This window comes from Phoca vitulina, unplaced genomic scaffold (genome assembly GCF_004348235.1).
Source record: "Phoca vitulina isolate PV1807 unplaced genomic scaffold, GSC_HSeal_1.0 scaffold9, whole genome shotgun sequence".
NCBI lineage: Eukaryota > Metazoa > Chordata > Mammalia > Carnivora > Phocidae > Phoca > Phoca vitulina.
Genome location: NW_022589712.1, coordinates 2,319,959 through 2,333,327, shown reverse-complemented (window position 1 = coordinate 2,333,327; position 13,369 = coordinate 2,319,959). Strand labels below are relative to the sequence as shown.

General features: G+C 51.5%; 1 protein-coding gene across 1 annotated transcript in view; it reads right to left on the bottom strand.

Moving 5' to 3' along the window:
• TTLL2 (tubulin tyrosine ligase like 2) overlaps window positions 1–10,737 on the bottom strand; it is a 13,580-nt gene extending 2,843 nt beyond the window's left edge. The window contains exons 1-3 of the mRNA XM_032408240.1: window positions 10,561–10,737; window positions 6,479–8,088; window positions 213–402 (exon numbers count right to left, since the gene is read on the bottom strand). Of these exons, the coding sequence (XP_032264131.1) occupies window positions 213–402; window positions 6,479–8,088; window positions 10,561–10,737 (1,977 nt within the window). The remainder of the gene's footprint in view (window positions 1–212; window positions 403–6,478; window positions 8,089–10,560) is intronic.
• Between the last annotated feature and the right edge of the window lie 2,632 nt (window positions 10,738–13,369).

The following is a 13,369-nucleotide window of genomic DNA, read 5'->3' as shown; positions in this document are numbered from 1 at the left end:
TACCATGGGGGATGCACACCTGTACTGTGGGGGATGCACACCTGTACTGCAGGGATGCACACCTGTACCGTGGTGATGCACACCTGTACCATGGGGGATGCACACCTGTACCACGGGGATGCACACCTGTACCATGGGGATGCACACCTGTACTGTGGGGGATGCACACCTGTACTGTGGGGATGCACACCTGTACCATGGGGGATGCACACCTGTACCTCGGGGATGCACACCTGTACCGTGGTGATGCACACCTGTACCGCGGGGATCCACACCTGTACCTTGGGGATGCACACCTGTACCACGGGGATCCACACCTGTACCGCGGGGATGCACACCTGTACCACTGCAATGTGCATGGTCTCACAGGTGTGCAGGCTGCCAACCACCTGGGTGTTAATCCTAAACCCGAGAGACAGAAACTTTGAGGGGGACGAAGCTGACTGCCTCCCATGCTATGCGAGCTGACCTTGTTTCTGTTACACTTCCACGAAACAACCATATTAGTCCGTGTTTTGTTAGTCTGTGTTTTCTTATTTAGAACTCAAACTCGTCTCCCGTTGCTGCTGAAACAAATCTCTACCAGCAACGGCTTCTAGTCCTGGAAGTCAGAATTCTAAGATGGGTTGGCAGGGCTGCGTCCCAGCTGGGGGCTCTCGGGGAGAACCCGCTCCCTTCCTTCCGCCAGCTTCTACAGCCCGCCGGTCCTTGGCCCGTGTGCCCCTCCTCCACCTCCAGAGCCAGTGGTGCAGATTCGTCACATCTCTCTGACTCTGCTTCCATTACCAGCCCTCTGCTGTGAGGTGACATCTTCACGGGCCCCAGGATTGGGACGTAGACGTCTTCGGGGGGCAACGCTGCCTACAGCAACGCTCGACGGAAGAACACAATTCAACAATATTCTCTCCGTGTGAAAGGCACTTGACGTCCTCACTGTCCGGATTCCTACACAAGTTTCTGATAAAGTGTGGTGAATCTATGAGACTAAAAATGTCCTTAGCTCTGTGACTCGCTTGGTGGTCCCCTATGTGTAGTGAGAAGCTCCATGGCTTCCCTGTCCCTTAGCAGCTAGGTTTCTGCTGACGGCACCGTGTGCGCAGTGACAGATTTGCTGCTGGATGCTGCCCTCCCAGCAGCTGGATTTCCTGCCCAGAGCCCACTACCTCCTAGCGACACCCCAGCACTGCTGAAACACCCCTCAGCCTTCCGCACGCTCACCCGCACCTGGGCTTCACTGACCCTCGGCCCCTTGTACCCCTGCATGGGCCCATCGCCCCAAACCTGTCTCCTCTCGCCAGCGACTTTCTCCATGGGATGTGCTCCAGGGTTCTTCTTTTTGTTGTTTATACAATCTTTGTTTTATTTTATTTATTTTATTTGAATTCAGTTAGCCAACATACAGTACATCATTAGTTTCAGAGGTAGAGGTCAGTGATTCATCAGCTGCATAGAACACCCAGTGCTCATCACATGTGCCCTCCTTAATGCCCATCCCCCAGGTACCCCATCCCCCACCCCCTCCTCTCCAGTGACCCTCAGTTTGGTTCCTAGAGTTAAGAGTCTCTCATGGTTTGTCTCCCTCTCTGATTTCTTCCCATCCAGTTTTCCCTCCCTTCCCCTGTGATCCTCTGTGCTGTTTCTTATGTTCCACGTATGAGTGAAACCACATGATAATTGTCTTTCTCTGCTTGACTTATTTCTCTCCAGGGTTCTCAGGAACAAAAATACTCTCTCTCCTGAGAGACTTTCCTTGACATCACAAAGTACATCAGTAATCTTGCAAATCCCCTCCCAAACCACACAGTCTGCTAGTATGTGCGCGTTTCCAGATCTTGAAAATGAGAAAAGCATGATCTGCAGAGCACCAATACAGCAATCCAGCATATTTATTTCCTTTATTTTGTTTGGATATATAGCTTTTTTTTTTTTTTTAAAGAAGAACTGACGAGGCATTTGGTTAAATTAAAGGCAAGATAGACACTGAAACTTCTAGCAGGAATGTCGGGTCACAGCCACCAGCTGAGGGAGGCGGCCTCGCGTGGCCCGAGAGCCCCAGCCCAGAAGCACGGGGGCCTGGGTCTGCTTCCCAGAGGCCAATCAGCAGAGACCTATGTGAAAATGCTTGGAAAAATAAAATAAAACAGAAACATCTCTACAAACCTGAAAAAAGTCCCCATCAGCCTTGAAGGTGTCCAGGTTTTGTAGTAAGTACAGATCTAATGATAGAATATTCACTAAAACCAACCCCAAATCAGTTTTTTAATGAAAATAATATTTTAGTTATTTTAGAACTTAAATGAATTGTGTCCTTTATTTTGGGAAGCCGCCCCGGAGAGGGGGAAGGGGGCGCACCCTCTTCGTGACACCAGTGTTCTTCCCCGCCGTGCAAGCTAGCCTGCTGACCCCTTCCTGTCGGCCCCCGGAAAGCTCTGGTGTCTTCCCTTGTTAACGCAGGCGGTCTGCTCGTTTAGGCTTCGGAGCCCTGCCGTGTTTCTGCAAGGTGGCAGCGCCACAGAGCCGGGGGCCCCACGGCCAGCCCCACTGCCCAGGACCCTCACCGCCAGATTGCTCCCAGCTTGCCAGCTCAGAAGTGGGAAGGGGGGTGACTACAAGGGTCTCCGGAATGCCCATTCACCCCAGTTAAGGCACTGATCTGTTCTGCACGGCAGTTCTCCGGGCTCCGAGCTCCCCACACACTCACACTCCCGGGGTTGGGGGTGTGCTGGGCTCCTCCTCCTCCTGAAGCCCAGGGCCGTCCTCCGGGAGCGGCTGTGGGTGAACATGGTGGGGAGCACACGAGCTAGGAGGGTCTAGGAAGTTCCAGGAGGCCAGACCTCTTGTGTGGCCCTTGCTGGTGCCGAAAGCCGCTGCTTGTCTGTGTTCTTCAGTCCTGTCCGGTCCTGACCAAGGGGGAATCCTAGGCCGACGCTCCTGTGACTTTCTCCTGCAGCAGATGCTACCCACCATCTGGTGTTCACCTGCGGCCTCAGGGCGCACCGAGGCCTCAGGGACTACTCCAGGCCTCGGTTTCCCTGCAGCTCCCCATCTGACCACCCTTCCATTTTCACAGGCGAATGCTGCCTGTGTCTGCCGAGCACCCCTTCTTCCGAGAACTGTGCCTCTATGCTTTCCTCAAGGGAAGTCTTCCTCCTGCTCTCCAGGGGCTCTGGGGGGCCCCCAGGGTGCACCCGACCCCCCATTCCCTGGGATAAGGGGGACCCATGTGACCTAGGCTTGCCCTGTCATCCCCCCACTGGACGACGTGGGTCAGGGTCTTTTTCACAGAAGGAAAGAGAGAGGAGGTATTTCTTTACCCTCTGACCCTAAAACGAGATGTCAGACTGAACGTAAAAGAGACACACAGGAAAGCAGAATGTAGCTGTAGGAGGACTGAGCCAACTCAGAGGTGAGCCGAGCCAGGGGAGGGCAGAGTCCAGCAGGGAGCGCAGGGGCCCCGTCCCTTCCTGCCCGAGCCAGCAACCCTCCCTTATCCCTCAGCTGGCCCGTCTCCTGCATCGTCCCCCTGCAGAGTCCCTGGGAAACTAACCCTCGGGGAGACCGTAACGGACAGTGATTTCAGACGGTAGCCTGCTTGGGGACATCAGTATCTCAGGATGCTGAGGATGCGGGGATGTGGCTTACCTCCCACCGTCCCTTCCTGACAGGGTCCACCCTGCAGAGGAGCGGAGACGCCCTGGACGAGCCTCCTCCACAGGGGGCCGTGCCATCAGCGCACACATTTGCAGGTGGACATGGGGAGTCTGCTCAACAGACAGGAAGAGTCTCGAGGGTCAGGTTTGGAAGAGACCACGCGGGGGACTGCCCTCCTTCTGCCCATGTCCACCGGACCCCCTGCATGCCCCTGAGGTGGCGGCGGCGGCACGGCTCTGAGCCCTGCCGGTGGGTCTGTCTCACGCTGGCCGGCCGCTGTGCACCTGCCACCTGTCTTCCCGGGCTGTCCCACCACGTCCTGCTCAGGCTCCGCCCACTCGGGGGGCGGGCTTGGCGGGTGGGGGCCACACTCCCCCCACTGCTTTCCAGCCCGGTGTGACCTCGGTGTCAGTGAGCACACTTCTAGCTTCCCCATTCCTTCCAGAAGGTTCTCAGCGTGACTTCCTGTGTCCCCTGCTGTTGGTTTCTTCCAACCTCGAGTCCAGGGGAGATAGAATGCAGTTTGGAAATGAAGTAAGAATCTTCCCCTTCAACTGCAAGGCGCTTCCAGCTCCCTGGGAGATTTCTCAGAGTCAGTGACCCCATTCACGTCCCAGGCTCCTTTACTTACATTTCCCTTGAGCTGCCCCTCTCCTGGTCCTCCGCTCGGAGACGAGTCTTGGGTCTTTGTGTCACCTTGCATTGGCAGCTACTTTAGCGCCCAGTTTGGAGTATGAGGCAAACCCCACCCCCAAATCCTCAAAGCCAGGAAACCCAACACCCTATTTTTTCTTGGGGTCCCTAGTGGTACTGCCTTCTTTCTCCCCTCTGTGACTCCTCACGCTTGTCTATTTGCACGCGCCAACGTGTTCAGTTGTACTGAGTGAAGGTATGAGGAAATGTACGCCTATTCCACTTTCCCAGAAGTGAAAGTCCAAGGATTTTTTTGAAGAACTACCACATCTCCCGGAGAATTCTCTGGACTCTGTAGTTTTGACCTTCCTACCTCAGCAAGACTGCATTCATGTTTTCCCTCCATGTCCCTTACACAAGTGTGCACCTGCGTGCAAATTCTACGCACAGTTTCCTGGTGCGTTTGAGGTTTATCTCACTCCACTATGATTTTTGTTTAATTGGCCCACATTTTGCCATTTGAGAGATATACTGCCCAGACTTTGCATGTTTTTCCTGACAGACGGCCCAAGGCTATTGCCGTAAAACTTCAAATGCCCCAATAAAATCATCTATCCTTAATAGCACACGCTTCACTCCTCTCTGCAACGTTCATCCTCCCAGCTGAGTCATTAAAACCTGGCTCATGATGAAGGAGTGAGTATTTGAAGACACGGAGAGAATGAGAGCTAATCTCTGGTTTTCCAGCGATGCCAGCCTCATGATTTGGTCTTAGAGCGCACCTCAACGTTTGTGGAAAAGAACCTTTTCTTCATTTGCCAAATACTATAAAGTGGAAAACTGATATAAAAGATCAGAACAATCTTGATGCACTTACATTCCCACTCGACTCCTTTAAATCTTTCCTGGAACAAGACTGGGAGCAAATAAATGGACTTATGCATGAAACCAGGCAATGAACAAAATAGGCATTACAGCCTCGTGTTGAGAGTGCTGGATTTTTTCTCTCCCCCTTTCTTTCTGAACCATTCAGATCAAGCACTAGAATTTCGTTAGCCATTGAGGGGCACCTGCAGGTGCAATCGCAGTACGTAATCATACGCCGGTACTGAGAGCAATCACTTCCTGCGTTCTCTTTCTATGGCCGCATCACCCGCTGTGCGCCCTGCGTCCCCAGTCTATGTTTCGTCCTGCCTGTCTTAACTTGTGCTTTAACTTCTTCATTGTGGGAAAATAAGCATAACGTGAAATTTCCCATTAGTGACATTTGGCACATTCATTCATGGTGATGTGCAACCATCACCAGAACATTCTTGTCTTCCAAAAGGAAACCCCCCACCCACTTGCAGTTGCTCTCCAGTCCCCCACCCTGGACCCTGCAAACACCAATCTGTATTCTGTGTCTGTGGATTTGCTGACTCCAGACGTCGGCATGGAATCCTGCAACATGTGGCCTCGTGTGTCTGGCTTTTTTTCACTCAGCATAATGTTTTCAAGTAAACGCTGGAGACTTTGTGTCTTAGGACTCGTCAATACTTTCTTATGAGGCAGGAATGGTAACAGGGCTGCATCTGGAAGGTTCTGAGGTCACATGCTGGCATGGTAACCTATCAGTGAGGGGGCCAACCCAGAGGGGGCCACCTTTTGAATATGGTTGATGGATGTCCCCAGTGGGAAGCTATGTGGCACAGTGTCTGAGTTAGGGCCCAGGACCTAGGACTGATAGAGTCATTTGGGTATTTTGGGGGGAGGTTTTCAGCAATTGGCTTTACCCCAGATGACTGTTTAATCATTAAGTTGACAAAAATAATTTTGAAAAAAAATGGTGTGTTAAAAAACAAAAAAGTTAACCCTTGGTCTTTTTTTGTGTTGTTCTCACATAAGAGTCCTTAAAAATGTTCTAGTAATCTTTTCATGTTTAAATAAGTGCACTGTATAATTGTAATAAAGCATTTCCAAGTGCAGGCAAGAGGCTGGGTGGCATTCTCCCAAGAAATCAGAGCAAATAAGCCACTCATATCATATAATTTAATCACCACGTGAATGTGTCCAAATTTGCAGAGTAGTTATATTTACATACGCACCCACATCAGGGGTCCCAGTGACGTGGTCGATGTGCTGAATACAGAGGTCAAGGGCTGAGCCGTTGCTGTCCCTGGCGACGGAATCCCTGGTTTCCCCAAGACTCTTTTACCTTCTTTTTGCTTCCTTTTCTGCCATGTGGGGATGTTGCTTATTCATTAGTTTCTGGAGCTCTTGGATTATTCTTCGAACATTTAATCCATTCCTAGAAGCTCCAAAAGTAGCTTCATTGAAAGGAAAAATGAGCACAAAGTTCCCTGCTTGGAGATCTGGCACCTTGCTGTTGTCCGAGGGGACGCACGGGGAGATGCTGGTCTTGCCCACGCACGATTGAATGAGTGACATGAATGGAATGAGCGTCTTATGGGTCGAGTGTCTACCCTTCAGCTTTGGCTTGGTTTGGGGGGGTTCTTTTGTTGACAGAAGTAGGTCCTTCTTCCTACTCGTCATTTCCCTCGGCTGGGAGGCATGTTTATTTTCAGGACATATTTTTACGGCTTTCTTCACAGCAGATTCATCCTTAAATGTCCTACCTGTGAGCTGTAAGAGGGACTCACAGGACAGAGCGCTACAAGCCTTGTTGAGTCTACCCATGTCCAGCTTGGCAAGGGAGACGCTGCGGCTCCCCTTAGCACCGTCACGACATTCCGTCCTCTCGTTTCTTAGACCCTGCGAGTAAATCAGCTCAATGGTGTCATGGATAAGCTTCCTCTTCACTGATACGTCCGCCGAACAATCTACGGACAGGGCGGGGCTGAAGTTGACCTCCAGAAGCCAGGGTTTCAAGTTGTCGTCAATCAAAATGTCAAACCCAAAGAGCTCAAAGCAATTGGCCGCGAAGGGGACCGAGGGAGCGATGGCGAGCACCGTGAGAATAACCATGTGGTTGATTTTCCGCCACAAAAGCAGGTCATCCACATCCCAACTGCGAAGGTAGGAGAAGAATCTGCTGAGGGTCCACTTGCAGCCGTGACCAATCACTTCTTTGATTTTCTCATATGAGACCCCAGATTTATTGATGCTGCTGTTGGTCAAATGGGCATAATTGTTCTGCAGATTACTGAGGTCAAACTTCTCTGTGGCAAACCGCACTAGCCCTTCTTGGTAAATATAAATGGTCAAAGGCTTAAAGCCGGTGACACAAACATAGATGCGGAGGTCACATTTATATCTGCCCACAAGCAGAGGGTTGCAGATATATTTCTGTACTACGTATGTATCATCAAAGATTAAGTCTTTAATGTCACTGAAAATGATGATACCCCTCCCGCGAGAGAGTTCGGCAGGCTTACAAATCCAGTAGCTGTGCTTGGCGCCCAGCACGTGCTTCTCCCTAAAATATTCGGCCACGAACCTGTTGTAGTCCTTGGGCATGATGAACGTCAGGGGGATGAACTCGTACAGGGGCGTGCCATACATCTTCTTCATGTGCTTCAGGTGTTTGGCCAGATGGTCCTTCCTGGTGAGCTTGGTGGTGCCCGGGTGGTGGTTGAGGTGTTGCCACGGCTTGATGTTGACGTGCTCGGTCATCCGGAAGGAGGAAGTCCTCCAATACAGGTTCCAGTCTTCCACGTTCTGCTCTCCTTGATCGAACTTGTCCCACCCACGCTCCAGCAGGACACTCTGCACCATTTCGGGTGTGCTGTCATCTACGCGAAACACCAGCGGCTTCAGGATGGGCCCCGGAGGTTCGTCCTCTGTCATGAAATACGGTTTTCTTTTCTAAAAATTGATGATCAGAAATGCATTAGCAGGTGGGCAGGGGGGATCGCCTTCAAGAGGAGCTTACCCATAAAAGATTCCACATCCTATGGCCAGCCGTTTGGTCTGTGCCTTCCCGCACATCAGACGGTCTCACCAGATACCTACCTCTCTGCTCCCCCTGCAAAAATAGACCCGGGCCTCCCTGTGCAGTCTGTCTCTCCAGACATTACCTGCCTATTTCTCCCTTTTAGAGACATGTTCAAAGTGTTGGCAGTTCACCACCAATACTCTTGAGGGCTACTCTGCTCTAGGGCTGGAGGTGCAGTGAATCCTGTTGGCCTAAACCAGGAACATTCTTTAGAAAAAGCAAATGTCAAGTTGTCTACAGTTAGATGAATTTGGACATGCAAAAGCATGAAGCGCTGGTGTTAATATGATTAGCAGGGGTCTTACTGGCCTGAGAAGCTTAAGGAGTTTGGATCAGATACCTGCGATGGCCACCAGTAACTCCCCCATATCCCCAGTGGTCAGAGGCTGGGTTCCTTCCAACACATGGTAACTTGCAAGAAAAATAGTTAAGAAAAATCTTAGTTTCTAGAACTTTCACATTCTGTGAAAACAAAGACGATGTGAAGATCGTGCCTCGCAGTTCGCAAAGATACCCAGAAAGTGCATGTTTGGCATCTTTCTGAAATTTCAAAGAAAGAAAACAAGATAGCTTTTGAGAAAATCAAAACCGATAGTGAGGCATGATGTTTCCTTATGACCTAGGGGGAAAGGGTAACAAAGTCAAAGCTTCGTGGGGGAGATGTTGATATTCCAAAGTCCTAGAACAACGTGCTAATCAAAAATTCCAAGTTCAGGCAATTTTGACTTGTTTCTTTGACAATGTTAGTATGTTGGTGCACAATTTATCATTTAAGGAGGCATACAGAGCTTATTTCGGTGGAAATGCTGCGGTTTGGGAGACTCTGACTGATGCCATGGGAGGAAACTTTGGTACTGCGTTCTCAGTGAAGTCGGTCTGGCCAGAGCGAAAGTGGTCAGGAAGGACAGAGGGAGGGACGGAGGTCCAGCTTGCTCACCCACCTTCTTCTCCAGGTTTGAAATTGGGCAGAGTCAAGGAGCGAAGGAGACACCTTGTTCCCAGCGACCTTGTTTCCGACTGAAGCCAACCGCAGAGTATGGCTGGCCTCTGATCCCGAGGCTGCTAACAGGCTGGGCAGTGGCTCGAGAACTGTGTCCGAAAGAGCTGTGAACAAGCAGCGTCAACAGATGAACGAGCACCTTGTCGGTGCTGTTACTGCTATGACCAGGAGGAGCACGCAGAATTTACAGATCTGGCACTGTGATTAAGAAATTCAATCTTTGCAATTTACAGCAATGTTTTCAAACTATGTTCAATGACATTAACAGGTATTATAGCAGAGAGAGTGTGTGTGTGGGCACTCATGTGTGCGGGGGGGAGGGGAAGAAGATTCAGAGTCAAAATAATCATGGAAGCTGGATGAAACATGGTTGAAAGTGTTTTTTCTCTTTCTAGCTTCAAGAAATATGCCATCTTTCCCAAGCTTATTTGATCATGAAACCCTCTTAAAATTTCTGTTCTATCAGCTACCATTTCACAAAAGCTGTGTGGGAAATATTGAGTAGGACAAACCAAATTGAATGGAACCGCCCACCCTCCCAGCCTTGGAAACAAACCTATCAAGAGGAGACAGTGTGGTGTTCTGGCTAGAGCCTTGTTTCATGGGGGGTCAGCACTCAGTGGCTATAGGAGCCTGGCCTTCTCCCAGCTCCGCAGGTCAGTGGACAAGAACAGACCAGGAAATTCGGCTCTTGAGGACGGTCTGCAAACCTGGGTTTCCTCTCACCACGGAACCAAGAAAGCCAGTCAGTTGTCCTCTTGAGAGGTGAAGAACACGGTCTAATGAGGCTTTGGGTATTTACTAGGGCCGCTTATGTAGCCATCGGCCCTGGATCCTCTTTCAGCTGAGTATCTGTCTTCCTGTTAAAATTTCGTTGAGAAACCAAATGCATCATTACGAGTTTTCTCTGCTCAATAAGAGTTCATCTGGAGAGCTACTGACATTTCTTTCATCCTGCCTCTTTCAGACTTACAGACGCTCACAGCAGCAGATAGTTCTGTCTGACTGAGGAAAGCATGTGGTGGGGGGAGTAGGTGTAGGGATGACAAACAGGTCGGGGACCAATTCGTGAGCCCTCCCTGGGAGGAGAATGTCAGGACTGAGCCTCCGGCAGGAAGAGGCCACCATGGGGGAGATGACACGGGTGGTGGTGACCGAGTGGGGAGGAGCCAGCCGAGGACCCTTCCTGTGGCAGGGCACGCCGTCGGGGCCCGCACACGGCATTACGTGGCGCACAGCCCAGTCACACGGCTTTCGCCGCCGGTGGATATAAAGGAGGAAGTGCTCATGTTAAGGGGAGTGAAGATGTTCTCGTAACTCTATGTGTGGCAGTGCTGCTTGCCTGTGGGGCAAAGGCCCTCTGCTGGGGGAAACTGGACAAAGCCTCTTCGGCGTGCTCTCGGGTGCTGGCCCCACACGGCCTGGGCCCCTTTCTGGAGCGGGCAGCCGAGCCGACAGTCACCCTTGTCTCATCGCGGAACAGACTGTCCTCCTCGTGGGTAAGAGTGAAGTTATCCATGGAGATTTTCATAATCACCCATTTTCTTCCTTGGTCTGAGATGAGGGAAAAGAAATCCTCTAGGAAGGAGGAAGGTGACAAGGTAACACCACTCATGGCCACGGCAGGACCAGCCACGGGTAGGCTCTAGCTCTGGGTGTGGCCACGTGGTCCATGGACATAGAAGGAGCACCCGTGAAATGCACGTGTCTTTCCCCTGTGTTATGGTGTCCAAAGGCTGGCCTCCTGCTGCTGAAGGAGGAGGTGAGGGAGGAGCAGGGGGGGGAGCAGAGAGGGAGGTGAAGGGGGAAGTGAGGGAGGAGGTGAGGGAGAGGTGAGGGAAGAGGGGAGGGAGGAGGAGGGGGAGGAGTAGAGCGGGGAGGTGAAGGGAGAGGTGAGGGAGGATCAGAGTGGGGAGCAGAAGGGGAGGTGAAGGGGGAAGTGAGGGAGGAGGGGAGGGAGGGGAGAGGGAGGAGTAGAGTGGGGAGGTGAAGGGAGAGGTGAGGAAGGATGGGGGGCAGACAAGGGAGGAGTAGAGTGGGGAGGTGAAGGGAGAGGTGAGGGAGGATCAGAGGGGGGAGCAGAGGGGGGGAGCAGATGGGGAGGTGAAGGGGGAAGTGAGGGAGGAGGAGGGGGAGGAGGGGAGGGAGGAGGAGGGGGAGGAGCATCAAAGCCCAGCAGAGGGTTAGACGTGCCCCCTGCACGGGGTGACCCACACCAAGGTTGTCAGCGGGGTGGTGGCTGCTGGTGTCCCTGTCCTTCATATGTTTCGTATGATTAAATACCACGTGACCTTTTTAGGAGAAGGAGCAAGTGGCCCCAGAGGGTCCGGGCCTGGGGGTTCTGGACGGAAGCCGGGGGGCCCTGCAGAGGAGCAAGAAACACCCATGAGCACCACTGGGGTGCACGACCTTCGGAGAGCCAAGAGTGGCGGGGCCCCCGGCGGTGGGGCCCAGTCGCGGGCGGGGTCAGGTGTGCGGGCCTCCTCGAAGCAGCATCAGGTGCCTCTCCAGCCGTGAGGGAAGGAGGCTTTGTGTCTAGTACTGTCCGAGTCTGACCCTCTCTGTGCTGGCCACGAGAAGAACGCTTGTTTACCCCGAGGAGCAGCCGGCTGGACTGGGAGGCCGGCAGGATGCGGCTGGGACGGGGTCCGCGCCCCCGCGCTCCGGGCACCTGCAGCAGGCCTGCTGGGGCTGCCGGCGGCCCGGCAGGTCCGGTGAGTGTGGGGTCTGCGGTCTGCGCTCCGAAGGGGAGGTGGGGGTGCGGGGTCACCAGGGGGAGTCTCCCCTCTCCAGGGGCTGCAGGCCAGCGTTGGTGCCCCTTAAAATGAGCACTTCCTCCTTTACACCCACTGACGTGGCCATCCGTCCGCCTCACCCACCGAAACAGGAGTTAAACCTCAGGGCTGCTTTTTAATCCCTGTTCCCGCATTGGGTGCCCCGTTGGTGGGATAAATGAATGAACCAGCAGACCAGTGTGGGGTTGGGGCAGGGGAGAACATGGGGGTTACATTTTTTCCTGTACATTAGAGGAATACAAGATGTCATACATTTTTCCTTCATTTCAGCCGCAGGTAAGTAACACTGAGTACAGGTAGACATAGGATTCCTACTCCATTGCTCATTTCTGCCCAAGATTTCCTCTCCTTTTTTATAACATTATAACATCTCATTTATCTAGGTCAGAAGCCAAGAGGTTTATGGCTAATTTAAGCTTCTCAGTCTTGAACCCAAAATTCAGTGGAAAATTCTATTCCCAATTAAAATAGACATCACCAAACCTGACATTGTACCAAATAAGCACTAGACCTTTCCACCTTTTCTCCAAGTGCTTAAATCCGTAACTATATGTTTATTTGGGTGTTTGGACTTGTAAGACTGTGACACGTAAGCTGTACTGGAGGAAAATTGAAATGACCGCTATTGCAAGGAAATTAATTAAAGATAAAATAACTTCTATAATTAAGGCAGTGCTGGGTATTTTATTTGCACAAGCAGAGAGCCCTGGCTATTTTGCAAAGGCATCAATTTATATTAATTGATGTCTATAATAAACAATTAAAATATTAACTTGGGCTGTACTAAGATTTAAAAGGCAAAGTAATGTGTTATGCCATGTAAGTATCATATGCAAACACACATGCGTAACATGAAAATAGAATATGACATGTTAATTATTTTAAAATATGTGCCGTTCACCCAGGACGGAAGTGGAGGTCCTGGTCAACCTAACGGCTATGGTTCTAAACCGGAACGTAGCTGGGGCTCCCGTTGGAAGAGCTCTCAGGGACCACAGACTTTATCCTGAAAAGAGGCCGTTAAACATTCTCTTCCAGCTTGAAAACACTTTATTTGGAATACAGTTCTCAGCCTCCCTGGGCAGTCACGCAGATGTATCACGATTGGCCCAGAAATGTGTCCAAGTAATAATAATTACTAATAATGTGTACTCTCCACCAGTGCACTGCAAAGGAATTATCTATACACTGCCATGAGATAGAGTCGTGATCTCCCACCTGCATTTCCACGTGCTCTCTCCGTGGGATGCACGTGGCAGGTGCACGGCCACAGACCTGAAGACACTGGAAACAGCCCGTCCGCCAATGAGGCTTGAAGGATGAAGAGTCCCCGTGAGGCATTCCAAGCTAAGGTCA